This window comes from Phascolarctos cinereus, unplaced genomic scaffold, assembly GCF_003287225.1.
Source record: "Phascolarctos cinereus isolate Bilbo 61053 unplaced genomic scaffold, phaCin_HiC Scaffold_2;HRSCAF=192, whole genome shotgun sequence".
NCBI lineage: Eukaryota > Metazoa > Chordata > Mammalia > Diprotodontia > Phascolarctidae > Phascolarctos > Phascolarctos cinereus.
The window spans coordinates 292,126,087-292,148,482 of record NW_027555625.1 but is presented as its reverse complement, the minus strand read 5'-3'; the positions used below and the strand labels follow the sequence as shown (position 1 = coordinate 292,148,482).

The window sequence follows — 22,396 nt, the reverse complement described above, 5'->3', positions numbered from 1 at the left end:
ATAAAGAATTTTGAAGTTACGCTTACGTTCACCTTGCTTGATGGCTCCTCATACAACCAGCTACTTGCAGAAACATAAACTAGTGACTACAAAAATCTGCCCCCACAAAGAAACGAGGAATAAAATAATCTTGAAAATTATATCTATAACAGACACCTAACTAATGAGCTACTATGGACATGTGTATATAGAAAGAAATTAATACTGAAGTGTAAATATCTGTAAACATATGTTGATTTGGTTTTTTTTAAAGTGCTATTTGCTATCTGTGGCAGCAAAGAACTAAAAGTAAAGTAGACGCTCACTGACTGGAGAATAACTAAACAATTTTGATATATGAATGCAAAGAAATACTATGACACTTTAAGAAATACTGACTGTGAAACAGACAGTGAGATGCAGAAAAATTGATATGAACCACAAGGAGTACAGTGTAAATTTAAACTAAACTGCATATAATTATAATGACTAATTTTTGCCCCACAAAAAAGAAATGAGACTGTAACTCTCCTCTCTTCCTTGCAAAGGGTCGTGGCCTAGATGTGGACCACTGTAAGACTCAACTATTTATTGCTTGGTTTTGCCAAACTGCTTTTTTTCCTTTTTTTTTCTTTCTTTCTTTCTTTCTTTCTTTCTTCTTTCTTCTTTCTTTCTTTCTTTCTTTCTATTTATCATAAAGTTTCTCTGGGTAGTGATACATTGAGAAATGAAGTGATATAATACAAAAAATATTAACAAAATGTTTTAAAGAAAAAGTATAAACTATTTAAGTGCCTAACAAATTATTTAAAATTCAAATACATATCTGTAGAGTGAATGTATGTATGTGTAGCCCTATGTATTTCATAGACAAAAGTTCACAAAGCCCAAAGGACCTGGCTTCATTAATCATAGAAATTTCAAAAAACAATTCTATTTTAATTATCAAAATCCATTAGTTTGGGTCTTTCTCAACAGATTTAAAGTTTTGCAAACTATCTGTGTTAGCACCTTTACAGACAAGTGTGAAACAAAAGATAGTGATAATAAATAATCATAACTATCCTAAAAATCCACCAGATATTTGCCTTGGAAAGAAATAAGAAATTGTCCTTGTGAAGTAGTAATAACATAGCTCATGAAACCCAGCCAAGGCACAATTATTACTACTTAAATTAAATCAGTTAGCTAATTAAACAAAGAATTATCTTTGATTGTAAAGTATCCTAATGTACAACTCTGAAAGTAAAGAAAATAGCTAGTTTTTCTAGAAACACTGTCATTTTCTGTATTAATTACAAAAGTTTTAAATACGGAAAACAAATACCTTGTATATCAGATGATGTTTCTACCAAATCACTTGGTTTTGGACTTGCAGGATCTGATCCTCCAGGATCAGCTTGATTGTCTTCATTTTCACTTTCATCTTCTTCAGAGGAAGAGGATTTTTCATCAGAAGAACTGGCAAAAATAGCTTTAAATAAATCCATGGATGGTCTGCTATCTTCTTCATTCTTCTGATCTACACTTTCATTCTCCACCTGAATATTATATTATATATATATATTATATTATATTATATTATATTATATTATATTATATTATATTATATTATATTATATTATATTATATTATATTATATTATATATTATGTATGTAATATAAGAACATTATATATAATATTTATTTTATATATATATATATATATATATATATATACACTAGGGCAATACCCTAAAAAGACCAAAGAAAGAGAAAAAGGACCAAGATGTACAAAAATATTCATAGTAGCTCCTTTTATACAGGCTAAGACCTAGAAATTAAGGGAGGACCCTTCAATTGAGGAATGGCTAAACAAATTATGCTATATAAACTTAATATCATTGTGTCATAAGAAATGATAAAAGGGAGGATTTCAGAAAAACCTAGAAAGATACGTATGAATTGATGCACAGTAAAGAGAACAGAATTAGGAGAAGAATTTATAAAATAAATATAGCAATGTAAAAACAAACACCTCTGAAAGACTTAAAAAACTCCAATCAATGCAATGACCAGCCAAGATTCCTGAGGCACAAGGAAGTAGACCACCACCCATACATGCTGACAGAAAGAAGAGGGATTCAAAATGCAGAATGAGATACCATTTTTGGACATAGCTAATATGGAAATTTGTTTTGCTTGACTATGTATATTTATCAGAAGGATTTCTTCCCTTTTTCTTTCTCTGGGGGAATAAAGGAGGCAGAGATGTAGACAATAAATGCTTGTTAACTGAAAAAATGTTAACTAAAAAAAAAGAATATAACCTAGGTTGTAAACATAACAGACTAGAAGAAAAGTTTCTTCTATAGAAGGAGGGAATAATGAGAAATGGTGAGTTGAAAATCTGAGTCAATAATTTTGTGTCAATGGTTAATACAGGCAGAGTACATACACGTAGTACCACTCAGGTACATGAAGATCAATATAAATCATTTTTCTAACACTGTTAAAAAATACTGCTGAGATTCTAGGACTCTAAAGAGTAACTAACAAGTACAGAAAGCGTTGTAATGGAGAAAAATAATGGTCTCAGCACAAATATGAGAACATGACAAAAACAGCAGTCTCATGTATACCTTAGCTGAAGATGATTCCACTGCACTCCCTTCAGCATTATTTACCAATGGCCTCAGTTGCTGTTTCTGAATTTCAGCTTTGGATCTAGCCATACTTAGAAACTCACTAATACAATCTTCTTTCTTCTGTTCTTGGTCAGGTATATCCCACCTGGATGGCTTTCTTGGTTCTAAAAATTGACACCAACAATAATATAGCTATACAAATGAACTTTTCCATCATACAGATCACATATTGCTCTGTATTCATTATTATACAAAAGCTGGTTTATAAATTTCTGGGTAATTCTAATGAAGTTTGCAAGCAAATTCCTTTTTTAATGAATATCATTTGCTTAAGATTCCATAATTGGCCACATATTGAGATACTATTTATTATTATATTAATCAAATGACGTCCTACTCACTGTTGCGACTGTGATTCTGTTGCGCCCTTTCATTTGATACTTGAGTTGTAGTTAATGTTGTGGGCTCAGCTATTGTTAAAAAGTTAAATACTGAATACTTATCATGTTTAACTTTTGGTAATCCAACTATAGTTGAACTAGAAGGAAAAAAACATGAATTTTAATTAACACAACTTTCAAATAAATTATCCATAAATAATGTCAATTCTTTTCATTTTGTCCTAAAAGGCCCTACAAAGATCTGTATTAAAGTACTTCTATATTTTAAAGAACCATTTTTAACCATTTTTAATTGAATTTTTAAAATATTCATTTGTAAAGCACATGAGGACTATTTTCCAGAAGCAGGGCAGCTTGAAACTACAAGTTAATCTTATTACATATTTAAAAGAAAAAAAAACTGTACATAACAGAAATCTGAAGTTTCACGTACAATCCTTTTTTTAATTCTACTATATGTATGCAAATGTAAGTGTTCATTAACTTCGAAATAAAAATTAAAATTAATTTTAAAAGGAGTATTTCCTAATCAAAAATGTCTATATTTAAGTATTAAAGCCATTACCAGTGAAACTTACTACACATATATGATAAGTTTTGGTTTAACTGTACACCCTTTCTTGCAATGTCTGTAACTAAATGCAAAGGACTGCATTGCTGGGGGATGATAAAAGCATGTAAATAACATTCAATTTAAACTGCATAAAAAGTATAACAGATGATGTTAAAGGATTTATAGATAATAGTGAAAATTCTTTAATCTCTAAGACTAGTAGTAACAGGTAGTTACAGGTTTATAAACATTTAAATATAAAGACAAAAGTTATCCTTACTTTGGTGATATGAAAAAATCTATGCTGATGGAAAAATCTGCCTTTAACCTTACTATCATAACCTTACATATCAACTTACGCTGGGTAAGGATCAGGGATGTTGAATCTTTTACAAAGCAATTTTTCAGGGTGCCACTCAAATTTATCTCTTGTGAGCTTTCCAAACATCTTCATCTTCACAGCAGACAGTTTGTCATTAACATCATTCTGTAAAAATCCAAGTGTTTTATTGTCTCTCTGCCTTTGTGCTGTCTCCCCCACCCGGAATATTCCCCCTCTTCACCACTGCCTCTTCAAATCCTTGGTTTGCTTCAAAACTCAGCTCATATACCATCTTCTACACGAAGTCTTTTCTAATCCCCCTAGCCACTATTGCCCTTTCCTCCCACAACTGCCTCATATTAATCTTTTATATATTTGGTTTGTACTTCAACGTATCCAAAACAAGGAGGCATTTAACACTTGTTAACTGATTGAATAACTGTATAAAAAACTAATCTGTTTTTGTTAGGCTATGGGGTTAAGTGACTTGCCCAGGGTCACACAGCTAATAAGTGTTATGTGTCTGCGGCCAGATTTGAACTCAAGTTCTCCTAAATCCAGGGCCAGTGCTCTATCCACTGCACCACCTAGCTGCCCCTAAAAACCTCATCTGATCAACTGAAGACAACTGATTGAATGACTGTAAAAACCTAATCTAATCAACTGAAAACAAAAAGAGGAAGGACTCTTTTGAGAAATCTATTTAAATAAAACAGATCTTTTACATTTCTATAAAGCATTTGATGATATACCATTTCACTTTATGACATCTAACAGTTTCAGTATCCTCAGCCGGGAACCAGGAACCCTTAACTCATTTGTAACACAGAGTCTTCTAGAGTTGCCTAGATCTCATCTCCCTCAGACTAACAACAATGACAAAAGAAGAAAATGACAAATGCTGAAGGGGCTGCAAGAAAACTGGCACACTAATACATTCTTGGTGGAACTGTGAATCGTCATTCCAGTGATTTTGGAAAACAATTTAGAACTATGCCCCAAAAGATGCAAACTGTACATATCACTGACTCAGCTCTATTACTACAAGGCTTTTGCCCCAATGGATCAAAGAGGAAAGTGACCTATATCAAAGCTCTTTTCATAGACGCCAAAAACTAGAAACCAAGAGGTTGCTCTCCATTTGGAAAATGGCCAAAAAAATTATGGCATGTGAATATAATAGATTACTATTGCACCATAAAAAATGACAAAATGGACAACTTCAAAGGAAAATGTCAAGAGACTTCTATGAAGTGATACAGAATAATGGGGCCAGAACTAGGAGAATAATTTATATATGACATTATAAAGAAAAACAACTCTGAAAGACTTTAGAACTCTGATTAAAGCAATGATTAACCAATAGTCCAAATAACTAACGATGAAGCAAGTTACTTACCTCCTGCCAGAGAGATGATGGATTTAAAATATAGAAAGACACAAACATTTGCCTGGGGGCGGGGGTGGGGGGAACCACTGTAGGAATCTGTTTTGCTGAACTCTGAATGTTTATGATAGTTTTATTTTTCAGGGTGTTTTTTGTTGTTTGTTTCTGATTGGTAGGAGGAATGAACGGCAAGAGGGATATTTACAAATGCACATAACAAAAATACACAAATTTCTTTTTAAAACAACAACTAAAAAGAAAGGTGCCCAGAGAACTGAAAGGTTAAGTAACTTGCCTTAGGTCATACAGCTAGCGTGTCAGAGGTAGGACTAGAACTCAGGCCTTCCTCACTCCAACACCAGCCCTTTATCCACTACATCACACTGCCATATTACTTGTATTACAAGATTTAAAATATTTTCCTAGTATTTTGTAAATTAAAAATTGACAATGCATAAGATCGTGATGGCAAACCTCTTGGTCTCGAGGAACTTCTACTTGGTCTGTGTCATCTTCCTGTTTGGCATGAGTAAATCTGGAGGACAGTGATGAACTGGAGGGCCTGTACAGCACAGCTGCTCGCACAAATTCATCCCGTTCTCGTCCTCGTTCCCATTCAGTCATCCTGGGATCTAAACAACTTTCCAAAGCATCTATCGTATAAGACAGAAGAAATAATTTCATCATAAAAAATAAAGGGCCTTCCACATGCACCAAACTGTTTACAGCAGCACTTTTTACACTGGCAAAGAACTAGAAACCAAGCCAATGTCCACTGATCAGGCAATGGTTAACCAAGTTGTAGCGTAAGAATACAGTGAAATATTACTGTGCTAAGAGACATGGCAAATATAACAGATGGGAAAATTTATATAAACTGATGCAAAATGAGGTTAAGAAGAAGCAGGAAAGTAATCTGTATACCAGAGGTGGGTAACCTGCAGACTTGAGGCCACATGTGAACTTCTAGGGTCCTCAAGTGCAACCCTTTGACTGAGTCCAAACTTCACTAAATAAAAAAAGGGTCTTAATGAAAATATTTCGTGCATAAGATGATCAGCTAATATTTGAGCTAATTTATGTGTCAATGGAAAAAATCAAACTGTACATTCTTGATCTTTCTAATTAAACATAAAATCTTTATCACAGCAATGTTAAAAAAAGTTCTAACTTCAGATTAGCGTAAGAAAGTACTTCAAAGACAAAAAAACTCTAACTTTAGATTAACCTAAGGAAAGTAAAACAGTACTGCTTTCTCCCTCACCATATCAATCAGTTAATTCTGCTATGTTTGCTAAGGAAAATATTCATTAAAAATGTTTTTTAAAAAATGGTCACCACTATTAAATGTTTAGAATTTTTTTTTAAATTAGAATCCTTAGAAACCCAAACACAGCCATCTGACTTTTCAGCCCATTGGCCTCTTTGACATAGTAAAAATATTTTATTACAGTTAAACTCATGGCTTTTGAATAAACGGATTAATAGTTAATGTCTTTTGTGCAACAAGGTAGCAAAGAAATCTGTGAAACAATTTCACCTTTCATTTCTAACATATTTGAAGGTACTCAAAGAGCAAAAACGACCCATATTCACTGGTGGTCTATACATAATCAATTACTGGGACACATGCACTCAAAGAAGATGAAAAGTGATGTTTAAATCATTTTCATCAATTTTTAAAAGTTGCCCCTCTCTCTTGAATTTGGATAATTAATCAATATCACTGCTCCATCTCTCTTGCTCTATCAATGCTTCCCAACTCCATGGGTTTTTTTCCAAGTCTGTTTCTTTTTAACTGCATTCCAGGTCCCCCTTCCATGAGTCCAGCTCTTAGCTACAACATTAGGATTCCATAAGGGCTTGAGGGATCCAAGATATGGACGCCCAAGTTAAACTTGCCTCAAAGATAAAGAGAACTCAGCACCCCTAGAATAAAAGAATAAGATTTTTCTATTTAATCATAAAAATTCACCACCAACCCAGCAGCCTAGAATGACTAAAAAAGGTACAGTAAAATAAGATTTCCTGATTACCTTTCTGCCCTTTTTTAATATTGCCTAAGTACTTTTCATATCGTTTTTGTTTTTCTGGATCTTTTGCAAAAGGTCTGAAATCACTGGATCTTCCTGCAGTTACATCCCCACTCAATACCATCTGCTGTGTGTATGGAGAATCATCTGGAGAATCTGGCTGAAATCTGCTATTCCAAGCTTTTGGTACCAAAGCCTTTCCCTTTATTTCAGCTGCTTTAATTTCAGTTGCCCGTTTCATTTCATTTATTCGTTCTTTATCTTTCTGGGATAGAAATTCTAAAATAGATGTTGTTGAATCTAAATAAAAATAATAAGAGATGAGAAGTATCAAATGTTTGTGCCTTTCTAAGCTTTACTGTGCACTTTTAATACCTTAAAATTAATCAGTTTTATATATTAAATTCAAATTATTTAAGGAAATTAAAGCCTTTCATGTATATTGTCTAATGTGAATGATATACATTTCAGGCGCTGACATTCAAATTTTAGAGATGGCAAACAACTGCAGTTAAGTAAATCGATGCTCATTAAACAAGTTAATAACAGAAAATGGAACCTTTAGATCATCTTACACCTAGTCAATGATGTCCCACACTTGCCTGGCCAGTACTTCAATATGCCTCCATGACACACGCTACAACTCATCAGCTTACATCAACGACAAAACCTACATCACAGGCACAAGATAATATTCCAAAGTAGATCTTTGTATCATAATCTATACAATATTCCCCAACATCGAATCAGGAATACCATAAAACCAGGTTCTGGACTACCCTTCTGAGACTTTTCAGTCTTAGAAATGTTGTTTTCAATTTAAGCAAATGGAGTAAGGAAAAATGATATTACCTTCTTTCTCAATTACTAGTAATTTTTAGATAATTAAGAACTGTCCTGAAAAATCTGCTTATGATGAGTAGTATAAGTCTGAGCAAAAAGATGGACGGTGGTAAAGTCAACAAACTATCATTAAGTAAAGGAATATAAATATATTATCTTTATTAGCTGTATATTTAGTTTGGTTATTTGGTAGGCAGTTCAGATATATGGCCTAAGAATGTTACTAAAAAAATACTTTTATTTTAACATATTACAAATAGAAAATTATGTCTAAATATTCAACGGGTGAAAAAGAATCTACTTAAATAAGTTACACGATGTTCACTGAAATGGTTTTGCTTTACATACCCTGAATGGGAGTTTCTCCAAGCATTTCTCCCCTCTTAGAGGCATTTAACTGATATCTGCTTTGTTTTGACATATCACTTAATATTTTCCCAGTTGATTCTGATAGTGCTTGACATAAATGAGAATTTTCTGAAGTTGCAGTTACCACAGGTCTGAAATAATGGACTGGTCTGTAATCCTTTGGCAATTCAGGTGGTGGGTAAATCTTTAAAAATAAACAGAAAATATATGTTGTAAAATCAAACAAACAAAAAAAACACCCTTTACATGCCAGCTTTCATCCCATATAGTTAGCATAAATATGAACATATTACATTTAACTTTTAAAACTATAATCACAAATCACAAATCTACAGACTAATACTAGTTACAAGAACTACTATGCTTATAAAAATGAAAGCATTTGTTAAAGAACCACAGACAACTCAACTATTCCTAACCTTTCAGTTTTTATTACTCCCTAATCACTACTCAATACATTGCTGGAATGCATGTTCTATATAAAATGTATTAGCCCTATGGGTTGCATAAATCCTGGGACCACTGCAAAGCTGTCTCGCTGAAAGCTATAAAAACTTGAAAGAGTTCAGTTAAATGATCCATAGAGGCAGCTGTGGCACTGTGGATGGAGCTCTGTGCATGGAGTCAGGAAAACCTGAGTTCAAATTTGGCCTCAAACACTTACTAGCTGTGTGATCCTGGGCAAATCACTTAACCTCAGTTTGTCTCAGTTTCCTCAACTGTAAAATGGGGTTAATAACACCTACCTCCCACAGTTGTTGCGGGAATCAAATAAGATAATATTTGTAAAAGTACTTAACACAGTATCTGCCACAGAGTAGGTACCATATAAATGCTTATTCCCTTCCCCTAGTAGAAAAATAAAGTGTAGGAAAAATGCATATTATCTAAGTTATTAAACAGAGCTAGACAGACAACACACTGAGTTAGATCATGAATACATATAGGGATCCTGGAATCTTTAAGGATTTGTTCTTGGATATTCTTCTGGAATGCAGTAGAGGAGCAGAGGCTTTCTCATTCCCTACTACATGCTTTCTCCAACACAAATGAAAAGGGAATTCAAGGACAATGTTCCTGATCCCCAACCACCCATGTGGAGGGGTAGGTATTTTGAATTTCCTAAGCAGCATGATATCAGCATCTAGCCTTCTAAAAGAGAAGGGCAGATGCACTCAGTAACCCTCAGTTCAATATTTTCTGAGCTTGACAGTTAGGAAGCTAGACTTTCTAGAGAGAATTCCTGATACAACATAATCTTTGGAGAAAGAAGAAGACAACCCATTTGGCTCTTACCCAGGGCTCGACTTACAGAGCAAAACTAATTAATTACTTGAACAAGGAAAATTCAGTCAAAAAGAGCTGCTTGTGGGGCAACTACATGGCGCAATGGATAGAGCATCAGCCCTGAAGTCAGGAGGACCTGAGTTCAAATCCAGCCTCAGACCAAACACTTGATATTTACTAGCTGTGTGACCCTGGGCAAGTCACTTAACCCCAATTGCCTTTAAAAAAAAAAAAAGGAGCTGCTCAGCAAGTTTCAAAAATGTTTACCTTTTGGGGAGAATCTCAACCACAGGACTAAGAGTCTTGACCAGACTATGTAGGACTCTGCAAGAAAGAAGGACTCCCTGGAACAACAAAGGATTGTCCTAACAGCAACTCCAAGTTCAGTTCCCTTTTGGACGTGAAGAAAGTTAGGAGCGGATGAAGTCAATGGAGTCTGTCAGTGTTTTACATTTCTTATTTGTTCAAAGGCTCTGGCGAGACCTTAGGGTCTATGGGGTGAAATAAAGACTGTCCCATAACCAATAACCATACTGTACAATGAGTGCCTATACAGGATTTAGGGACCCTGTTTAGGTCATGCCATAAACACAAACTATGCCATAATAATCATCATTATCACCACCAACACCATCACCATCGTCAACAAAGTTAACAACTAGAATTTACGTAGTACTTTAATGTTTCAAAGAACCTTACAAATGTTACCTCATTTGAGCCTCACAATAGCCCTACAGGATAGGTGTTATTATTGCCCCCATTTTATAGATCATGAAACTAAGGCCAAGAGAGGTTACTCGTCCAGGGTCACACATTTAGGAAGTGTCTTGAGCAGATTTCAACTCAGTTCTTCATGACTCAAAATGCAGCATTATATCCATGATGCCACCTACCTGCCCTTACCTAAATTTTATTTTAGAGGCTTTTCTAGAGTAATCCAAGATAGGGGCAACAATCCAAAGGAAGAAAAATCAAGCCTTTGGAATCAATCTCCTAGGTCCATGTGAACCTAAAGTATTTGGGCAGTCCTGAGCCACAAGTTACATATACATGTTGTTTCTTTAAACACAAGGTGATCTCCTTGAGGACAGGGACTGCTTTGTTGTTGACTGATTACCTTCCTGGATGAGTGCAAAAGAATGACAATATGCTGGTCTCAGAATTATAGGGGAGGAGGTCAAGCTGGACTGCATTAGAGAAACTGCGCAGTGCTGCCAATATTTCTAAGCTTGTTACTACAGTGAAAGCCAGAATATTTTCCATGTGAGTAAAAAAAAAAAAAGATGTGTGCTATTTGAACTGTAAGCAGGGAGAGTAAAGAAGACATCTGAAGCTGACCTTAAGAGGTATTGAGACCCTACTACTGGAGGTCTTCATGCAGAAGTCCAAAGATCATTTATCAGGGAAGTTGTAAAGCGGATTTGATTCATGCTTCATCTAGGGGATTGAACCAGATGATCTCTGAGGGCTATTTCAATTCAAGTTATCTTCATAATTCCTTTGTTCTAGTAACCAACAAATATCCACACAAATGAATAACAAATCCATTGAATTATTAAAGTCCACTAAATTTAATCAATGTTTCACCTACCTTCTGTCCAATTCCATTCACCAGAAAAATTTACCTAAACTCACAAACCACTCAACATTTCTTCTATATGATTTAAATCAGTTCTTTCCATTCATTTTCTCTTTCATTACATGGAGAAGTTCTGTTTTTCTTATGAACTAGAAATGCGATCTATTATCACCCACAGGAAAGCCTAACTGCTGACTTGAATAATAAACATGAATAAAAAGCATTTATTAAGAGTTTACTATGTGTGAAAAAGTATACTAAGTGCTAGGGGTAAAAATACAAAAGACCTTGAGATGTTTACATTATAGGAGGAGACAACACATATAAGGAAGTGCTGGCCAGGGAAGGGTGCTTTGCTTTGGGAAGTCTATAGCTGATCCTACAGATAACAGAAAATCATTGGACTTTATTGAATAAGAAGCTGATGTGGTCAGACTTTCACCTTAGGAAAATCACTTTGGCAACAATGTAAGAATAGATTAGAGTGGTGAGAGAGGCTTAAAGTTGGAATATCAAATAGCAGACTACCACAATAGTCCACGTGAGAGGCGATGAGGACCTGAAGCAGGGTGGAAGTTATAATATAAGTGGAAGTAGAGTGACATATCTAAGAGATGTGGCAGAGGTAGAAATGACAAGATTGGGCAACTGACAGGGAAGGTATAGTGAGTGAAGATGGTTCTAAAGTTGGGTGGCTAGGATAGTGGTACCCTCAATGGTAATATGGAAGTTTGGAAGAGAGGTGGGTTGAGGGAAAAAGATAATGAATTCTATATGTGAGATGCTGAGTTTGAGCTGCCTATAGACATCCCATTTAAAGTGTCTAATAGGAAGATGATGATGATGCAAGACCAGAACTCAGAAAGAGTTTAGGGAGAGATATATAGATCTAAGAGGCAATGGCATACAGATGATAATTAAACCCATGGAAGCTGATAAGATCATAAAGTGAGGAAATATAGGGACAAGAAAACAGAGCAAATCAGAGCCTCAGCGTATACCCACAATTAGCAGGAATGGCATGGATGATGAATGAGCAAAAGAGACTGAGAAGAAATGATCACAGAGGAAGGAGAACCATGTAGTATCATGAACTTAAATAAACGAGATAATCAGCAGTGGTTCCAGATGAATAATGGAACATAACTTCCCTCCTAGTACAAACAGCAAGATTCTCCGATAGAAAAAACTAGAGGTTATATGTACCAGGTGAGCCAAACCATTGCTGTTACCTCAACTACCACCTCTCCTTAGACTCTGGAGGAATCAGCTCAGGACTCTGGACACAAGAGCCCCAGGACTAGCAATGGCTCCCTGACTACCCACTTTTCTTCCAGCCTGGCTCCTACAGATGTCACCCAGAGTGGGCAACTCTTGTGGTTATGCAAGCTGTCAGATGCCTCTGCAAGTGCTACAGACCTTCCTTTTCCCGGGGGCCATAGCTACTCCAGACTGAGGAAAGAAAGAAGTCACTGGCACGATGAAAAGGTTCAATATGAGAGGATAATGACTTTCATCAATGGAAATGACACTCAAGAAAACAGACCAATGGGCATTTCCATCTAACCTGAAGCTGAACCTTCCCATATGTATAGTATTTCCTTACTAGAATGTGAACTCCTTGATTTTCTACTTTTATCTACAGAATTTTGGACTTTGGGTATAAGATGATACATGCTGGATCAATAACAATTGCTATATTAAATGGTTTTAACTACTTTTGTCCTTTTTGGTTATATAAGAAAGGGAATTATGGAGAAAGTGACAAAGTGACTGCTGTTATAGACAATATGAATCACTAAAACATTTTTTTAAGAATCAATTTCACCCTTTGACCCAGCAATAGTACTTTTAGGGCTATATCCCAGAGAGATCATACAAATGGGAAAAGGACCCACATGTACAAAAATATTTATAGCAGCTCTTTTTGTGGTGGCAAAGAATTGGAAATTGAGGGGATGCCCATCAATTGGGGAATGGCTGAGCAAGTTGTGGTATATGAATGTAATGGAATACTATGGTGCTATAAGAAACGATGAAAAGGCTGACTTCAGAAAAACCTGGAAAGACTTGTATGATCTCATGCTGAATGAAATGAGCAGAACCAGGAGAAAGCTGTACACAGTAACAGCCACGTTGTGCGATGACTAATATTGATAGACTTAACCCTTCTTCAGCAATACAAGGATCTAAGACATCTCCAAAGGCCTCATGCTGGAAAATGCTATCCACATCCAAAGAAAGAACTATGGAGTTTGAATGCACATCAAAGCACACTATTTGCTATTTTTTTTTCTTCTGTTGTGTTTTGTTTCCTCTTTCTGGTGGTTCCTCCTATTGGTTCTAATTCTTACCTACAACATGACTAATGTATAGCCTATATCAGATTGCATGCCATCTTAGGGAGGGAGGTGGGGAGGAAGAGGGAGAAAAATTTAAAACTCAAAAGCTTATGGAAGTGATTGTTGATAATTCAAAATAAATTAATTTAAAATTTTAAAAAAAGAGTCAATTTCATTCTGGGGGGAATGTCATTGGCATTTGCCCTGTCCAGCACCTTCAAAATCACTTCTTGAAAGTATCTATGATATACAGCAATCCACAACCGTTAGGTTCTTTCATTTCTGACTGCCAAACTATATTTTACAACGTATTTTACACCATTCTCTAAGACTTCACACTCCATTCACCTACTAGCAAGACAAAGCATTTGACTAAGGCTAACTCACTTGTCTACCCACTTGAAATAATAAAGGAATAGGCTGTAAATTTAAAAGCTAAGAGAACAGTCTTGGTTAGGATTGGCCAGGAAGTGAACCAGAATTCCTTTTCTTCAGATTCCTTGCTTGCTTCATGACTGGGAGGATACTGGGAATCTCTGGGTTTGAGCATGGCCCTTTTCACTTCCTGCTATAACAATGGACAAGTCCCTTCACTCCTCTGAAACTCACTTTCTTTATCTGTAAAATGGAGATAATACCTATAAGATGGACCTTCGGGTTTTGTGAGGGTCACATGAAATATGTCAGTTATTATTATTATTATTATTATTAGGTTCCTAAAATTAAATCAAAATGAAGTTCTGGTTTATTTCTAAAATATTTCTCTTTGAATGAAAGGCATTATCAAGACATAGTAGAGACTGGGTCTTGGGCTGCATCCTACCTCTGACATCTACTTGCCATGTGACCTTTGGGAAATCATTCAACTTCTTGACGTACTAGGAAACTCCCTAAGACTATAAATTAGTCACTTGGAGTTACTCATATCAATGAAATCACCGATCCTGCCCCCATCCCTTTTCTTGCAATAGAAAAAAGCAACCAAAATAAGTAACATTTCAAAATATTTAGGATTTCTATTAATGACTCATTGATTTACTATAAACTTAAATTTGAATCTACTATTTTCCAAAAATGTGAAGGGATTTGAGGATTTTTCCAACTGTTTTTCTAACAATCTTCCCTTACATTCTAAAGCAGGGCTCTGAGGGCTAAAACTGGTTTTAACACTTTTCAACAGTTTTATGGTATTTAAAGTCAAAAATGATTTACTGTATTTTAAAACGTAAAAACCATTCTTACCTCACTCAGCATTACAAAAATAGGCAGCCTTACAAAAAGAAGCAGCAGGCCTTTGCCTGTGAGCTGTAGTTTGCCAACCCTTGGTCTATATCAGAACAATTTTTAAAAGCAAAACTAATAAGAAAAAAATTTTTTACTTACTTCCTTAGAAGATAAAGGTTTAGATGCCAGGGAAAACCCATCCAAAATTTTGCCAACATACTGGGTATCTTTTTCTGATCCTGCAAAGTGAATGTTATTAATTTTAGAGATATACTGTACTGTTTACAATAGTATACCTTTTATCAAAATTATGCATCATTTAAAAACAAGACAAAGATTTGTATAATAATGAAAGTTACAAAAGAAGTAGAGCATAAATCCATCCCTCACACCTTTGTTGACTCAGTGCCTGGGCGGCACAACCCTACACCACCCTAACTTAAGTACACTATTCAGGACCTAGGTCTATGTTTCTACATAGCTGAAAGGTCAACCAAAACAATGATGTCTTAAAACTTAAAATATCTGGTTCATAAAATATTAGGTTCTATAAATAAATAAGCATCTAAAAATATGCTTTGAGTAAGAGATCTCTGCAATCAAGAGCACAAGAGTTAATTTAAAAAAAAAAAGAGCAATTATCACTTTGAGACAGTCCATACTAAAAACAGGTTTAAAAAAATAAAAACATTTGGACTACCCTCGGAGTTTCCTAACAACTATCCAAAGACAGTGTAATAAAACCAAAACCTCCCACAGGCTAATCACAGGAAAGAATAAAAGGTAGTTTTATCTTCTCAAACGAAACTCTAATAAGATAATGACAGAATTGTTATTTTTTTTAATGTATACCTTTTTATTTTTATTTTTCTAAGAGCAATATAGAAACAAATAATCATAAAAAATAAAATTAGAAATTGTCTGTCACTATGTAACAGCACTTGGTATTGCTAGGAGACACATGGGAGAAGATCCAAAACTGGAGAAGACCTTCATCAGGATATCTCAGGGTCTCCAGGCTACTGTGATTGGCTACTATAGGTACGAAGCCATTAGACAATTTTACTTAGACCACTGTGTCTGCTGAATGTCACACCTAAGGGATAGTTGGCACAGGAAGAGATGAACATATTAAGGAAGCAACGCAAGCAGGAGACACAATACACACAATGGGCCAGGTAACTATCAGTTATATTCTTTGATTGGAAGGCACTATAAACACTTCAAACATCTATATGTGAATATAAGCAAAAAGGTTCACAGAATCATAGATTTCGAGTTAGAAAGGACCTAAAGGGATATCTAATCAAACTCCTTCATTCTTCAGATGAAAAAAATGAGGCCCAGAGAAATTAAACGACTTGCCCAAAGTCACTTGGGTGAATTTGAACCCACATTGGGACACAAGCCAATGATCCCCAAACTGTACCATACTGTCTCCCTTTGATTAAAAGGTACTACAAACATTTCAAACATTCATATATATACCAAGTATATATAAACTCACATGAGTCGTTCTAAAATAAGGGTTCTTAACTTGGAGTCCATGGATCCCAAAGAGGTCTATGGATAGATTTTAGGGAAAAAATGAATTTAAGTGGGGAAAAAAATCTTTATTTTCACTAACCTTTGGTTTCCTTTGTAATTCCACGTGCTTTGTTTTGTACAATTAAAAACACTATTCTGAAAAGAGGGCCACAGGCTTCACTAGACTGCCAAAGGACTACATGACACAAAATAGGTTAAGAAGCCCTATTGGAAAATATCCTTCCATTTAGTGGCTAAGACCATAAATTTTAAAACTATGCAAACTTGTTATTTTTTATAAATTACTTCAAAAACCTCCATAAGATAGCTAAGTTCATTCAAAAGAATCAGAAGGCATTTGTTAGAATTAAACTGTGTATATGGAATCATGCATTATTTATGAATATTGCAATTTCTGACAGGGATATCCTGAGATCTTTAACAGCTAATTAATATGACATTGTCACATTATCAGCATTTCCCATAAAAATCATCCCCCTGATGTTCATGTATAGAAACTACCAGATAGATTCTGAGACCACTAACTGAAAAAGAAATAACTCACTGATCACCTGTTATGTGCTCAGCATTATGATGATGGAGTAGAACACAGTCCATGCCCTAAAGATACTACTAATCTAACTAGGGAAATAAGAAGAATTCTTTAGCTTTTTATATGTTTACAAAAGATATCACAAAACCAACAAGGATTAAATGTCAAACAAGTGGTAAAGTGCTATGGGTTCAGAGAATGGAGATGTCACTAGGAAAAGAAACCCAGGAAATGTTTGATATTCCCAAACAGGGAAGAGGGTGAATTCTGTAGTAGTTGAAAGAACTTATGGTATTTGACCTAGAGAAGAGAAGAATTAGGGAGGCCACAATAATCATGTTCAAAAAAGTAAAAGGACTATAATGGAAGAGGAATTAATTATATGTGACTCTAAAGAACAAAACTAGAACGAACAGGTTGAAGTTTTAGGGAGGTAGATTTTTAGCTAAAAACAAGGGAGAATTTCCTAAAAGTTAGAGCTGTCTAAAAATAAAGTGGGCTGCCTCTTGAAGTAGGGGGTTCCCTGCCACAAGGTAGTCTAGTGGACTTGATGATTATTTGTGATTTTGCAGAGGGAATTTAAGCATTAGGCAGAAGTTTGACTGAATGATTTCTAAGTTTCCTCCCAGCTCTAAGAATCCATGATGGGCATGGCTTCTCTGGTTCCTGGGGTTCTCTAACTCCTGGAGATGAAAGCAGAAAACTGATAATAGGGCATTGGACTCAAATCAGAAGGTGTTAAGATCTGCCTACAAGAACCTATTTTCCCCTTTCTTATTCTTTCTTTGACAACTACTCCTAATCAACTATTCTCTCTCACAAATTCTGGATAAACCATGCTAGAACTGATTTTTTTTCCCCCTCAATAAGAACCATGTAAAAAAATCTGGAACTGAGGCCTTGGGAGCATCTGTTAAAAGAGAAGAGCTTTAAACATCTCCATATTAAGGTACTTTTTGCTGTTAGTGACTTATCTCTACTCCACATTTCCCTTGTCTATTTATGCCAGTTATTGTTCAAGTACTTGGTTCTAACCAGTGATCTTCCATGACAATACATGTTTTAGGCTACTCACTTGATTCCAGATCTCCTGGATGCACTGCATTCACTTGCCCCAGGCCCTGGCCCTTCTCATGTCTTTGTCCTATTCTGCCTTAGTTCTTCCAGTCTCATCTTAGTTCCTTTACTTCCAGCTCCTCACCCTCTACCACCTATAATCCCAAGCCTGATATTTGGTTTCCAAACTACATTTTTATTTATAATTAATAAAATAATTACCATTTTCCTTACCTTGATACTAAATATCTACCCTAAAGCTGTTATCTCTTAAAAATTACCTGTCCTGCTTTTATACTGCTTGGGTGCTGTCCAACCATAGAGTCCATCCCCAGGTTCCTCATCCTTCAAAATGGTATCATACTTAGATAATGCTTCTGTTGCATAGATATCATCATCTTCTTCTTCCAAAGCACCTACACCAAAAGCCTTAGAAGAAAAAAGATTTAAAGTTGGATGAGTAGAAGTATGAGACACATCTACATTGAAAGATATGTAATTTTAAATATTTGATTGCAGATACTTTACTACACTTGTTTTACCACATAAGGGACTTAAACATCGTGGGGACATAAATAGGAGCCACTGAATTGCTTGCTTTCTCTCTCTCTCTCTCACACTCACACACACACACTCTCTCTCCAAACTCCTAGCAAACTATGGACCAGTTGTCAAAGGTAAAGGAAGAAGAGGAGATATGTAACCTGTAGAGCCAGAAGGCTAGAACTCTCAACTCAGAACTAATCAAAATCAGAAAAGTAATCTTCCAATGCAAGGTTAGGTACAGCACAGTTAAAGAGATGAGGAACCAAAAAGGTTTAAATGAAAGACATTTTTCCTGTCCTTCACAAGGACAATCTTGAGTATAAGAAACAGAACTCCAGGTTAACTGTGACCCTTCCACACCATCAAGTGATGGATTATAACCCTTTACCCAGGCACACCTGAAACTAGGGAATGGTTCGAGTGTTGTGAAGGATGCAGCTGGTACTGACTTTGTGGCACAATTCACTACCACCACTTTGGTATCCACTATGGCCAAGACCCTGGGTAGCTCACAGCACAGCTTAGTACACAAAACTTCCATATGACACAAAGGAACATAAGTAAAGACACAGAAGGAAATATACCCAGGAACCCCAAACTCCTGAAGCTGTACTGCCATGCTATAAAAAAAGTCTCACTGGACTTTCCCTCCAAGCCCCTTCAAGGACCATAAGCTCAGCAGCCCCAGCATAATGAGCCAGCCTAGAATACAAGCCCTGTTTCTCCCTGCCAGACATGGTATCTGCTGGCTGCAGGCAAGACCAACATGAAAAGAATCTGGTGTCCTCTAGCGTGACTCCTGGCAGCCATTGCTGCTTTGCTATTCCACCACAGCACAACTATTCTTTGCCTTCCTAATTGTAGTAGTACACAGATTACAGAAAAGATGAGTGCAAGAATAATACCCACCTAGCTAGAGAATAATAATCAAGAAATGATAAACATAGCATTTATTAATTGTCTACTATCTAAAGCATGACAAGTACATAGGTTGCTCAAAATCTTGTTAAAATCTCTAACTAGGGTTGAGAAGACTTGTGATTGGCAATGGCAGATTATCTTTAAAGGAAACAACTTGTCCCCCTCCCTTTAGTATGAAATGTAAGCCAATATACTGGCTGTCTTTTATTTTATAAATGAGGAAGTTAAAGTAACCACTAAATCGTATTCAAATTTGTCTTGACTTTGACAACAGAGTCATTCTTCTATCACAGACAAGTCTGTTTAAGGTATTTCACAAATCTCACTTACATGTCTACATGTCAAAAAAAAAACATTACAGTGAGAATTAGGTCAATTCTGTTTTGAATTTTTTTTGAATGTGAAATTAGATTTCTCAACAAAAGTAAGTATAATGAAGCAGTCATCTCCAGTAAACATATATATGTTAAGTACATTAAGAAAAGTATATTCATTTCCAATGACTGAATATTTATAAACTAGTAATGCTTTAACCTGTCCCGAAATTCCAAGTCTTCTTCCTTTATTTGGTCTAATGCTTCCAAGAAGATTGCTGGTCCCCTCAGATACATCACTGAAAAGATTAAAGTGCTCCCCTGAAATTCCAAATAATGCTTTCTGTGGATCTAGACCCCTATAAGCAAGTCCATGAACGTTGTCTTTAGGAGTGAAATCCACTGGAGTTATATCTTTGGGTGCAAAGGTCACATTATCTGGCAGATAGTCGTCATCATCCTCCTGCAAAAATATTTAAAGAAATAAGGTGCATCAATATACAGCAAACCTAAGATTATTTATAGACATAATAATTGATTCTAAAAAACTCTAAGTGCTTTATTAAATGACTACATTAGATCTATGACAAATGACTATATAATCATGCTTCAAACAGTAAACACTAAGTACATACTATGATGCAGAGTACTGTGAATATGAAACTATTATTATTATTATTATTGATAACCTAACTCACTCCAAATTTTATCTCATTAATGAAGACATCAACACACATACATCACTTTAAGATTTACAAAATATTTTCCTATTAGTCCTGTGAGACAGGTAACACAAGCATTCCCACCCACTTTACAGATGAGGACAGTGAAGCTCAGAGGGGTTAAGTAATTTGCCCGGTCACACAGTCAGTCAAATGTAGAACCAGGATTTGAACCCAGGTTTCACAAAGGCTCCACATCTAAGATTACTTCTACTTGACTATGATGCCTCTATGACAGACCCTGTTCTTAAGGATTTTATACTCTTAATTTAGTATATCAGGTTGTAAATTAACTACCTTTTGAGAATGTGAAATAACCATCTTAATGTTTAATGTATTGGAATTCTGCTCTACTTTCAACTGCTTGAAATAACTGGATTATTTGATTGAAAATTTTTAATATCCTATATATGTGTCTCTGTTGGAATTGGATGGTGTCAGCTTAGATGCTTCAGGTCCCTTAACCCCTCACTCTTCACTCAAGATTCTAAAATTTGATTCTAAAATTAGTACTCAAGATTCTTAAGTACTAATAAGAAAGTGTTCTGAGACACAAGTTATAGTCATCATTTAATAGCTCAAGAACATTAACGTGTCAGGGATGTGCAGAATGGATTAGAAAGACTCTAGAGGTGAAACCAATTATAGCATTCTAAATGTCAGGTGATCTAGGCACTTGGAGTGGAAAGGAAAAGACAGATTTAATTGAGATTGTAAAGGAAGAATCAAGAGAACTCGGTGACTGACTAGTTATGAAACAAGAGAAAGGACTTGAAGATTACTCCAAGGTTTCAAACTGGGTGCCTAAGTGAATGTGATGCCACTAAGAGAAACAGGGGAGAAACAGTCAACTCAGGAATTGGCTAAGGGAAGAAAAAGAGAGAGCAAATTTAGTGCTTCTTAATGTTAAATTTGAAGTTACAGGAGAACATTTAGGTAAAAATATTCAGGTGTTAGAAACACAAGACTGAAACTTTCCTTATCTTGTTCTGTATTCTACCACAGAGCTTTCGCCTAAACCCTAAGAACTTCAATATAAATTACTTTGTCTTCAGCTCTGATCTCTGGCCCCAGCCTTAGTCTCACTTTTCCAAATGTCTGCTAGACTTTTTTGCATGGATGTCCTACTAGCATCTTAAACTCACCACATATATAAGCTACTTTATTATATTCCATCCACCCCCTACTCCAAATCACTTCCTCTTCCTGACTTTCCTAAAGTTTTAATGGCACTACAATTCTCCTGGCCATCTGAGCTTGAAACCTTAGTTATCTTTGTTTGCTTCCTTTTTTTCAGAGTCCACTCCCTTTCCTATCTAATCACTACAACCTGTCTGTTATTTCTTCCAGAATTCTCCCAAATCTGCTATCAACCTAGATGAGACTCTCATTACTTCAGACCAGACAACTGCAAGAACTTTCTAATTGGACAATTGTGATATCACTAGATTCTCTCCCCTCTTGTTCATTTTGCACAATACTACTCAAATTACTCTTTCTCTATCATCATTTTAAATATAACACTATTCTGCTGAAGAATGGCTCCCTCCCTACAGTATAAATTTCAAACTTTAAGCTTGGCATTCAACACTCTTTGACATGGCCCTAATTAAGCTTTCTAGCCTTCTCTTTTCATTCTCGTATATGAAAGTTATATTAAGGTCAAACTATACTGCTTACCTTCTCCCAAATATATTGTTCATTCCCATCCCATGCCTTTGCTTGTGCTGATCTCTTTGCCACCCCCCAACTCTACCTATTTATTGGAACTCTTTCTACACTTTAAGGCCCAGATTAAATGCCACATTTTT

General features: G+C 35.5%; 1 protein-coding gene across 2 annotated transcripts in view; it reads right to left on the bottom strand.

Moving 5' to 3' along the window:
* Nucleotides 1–22,396, bottom strand: part of GPATCH1 (G-patch domain containing 1) — a 50,098-nt gene that overhangs the window by 13,125 nt on the left and 14,577 nt on the right. For both annotated transcript variants that reach the window (XM_078150100.1, XM_020985034.2), the window contains exons 7-16: nt 20,084–20,326; nt 18,364–18,511; nt 15,106–15,185; nt 8,494–8,698; nt 7,306–7,602; nt 5,744–5,922; nt 3,920–4,047; nt 3,008–3,144; nt 2,601–2,770; nt 1,307–1,520 (exon numbers count right to left, since the gene is read on the bottom strand). In XM_078150100.1, the coding sequence (XP_078006226.1) occupies nt 1,307–1,520; nt 2,601–2,770; nt 3,008–3,144; nt 3,920–4,047; nt 5,744–5,922; nt 7,306–7,602; nt 8,494–8,698; nt 15,106–15,185; nt 18,364–18,511; nt 20,084–20,326 (1,801 nt within the window). The remainder of the gene's footprint in view (nt 1–1,306; nt 1,521–2,600; nt 2,771–3,007; nt 3,145–3,919; nt 4,048–5,743; nt 5,923–7,305; nt 7,603–8,493; nt 8,699–15,105; nt 15,186–18,363; nt 18,512–20,083; nt 20,327–22,396) is intronic.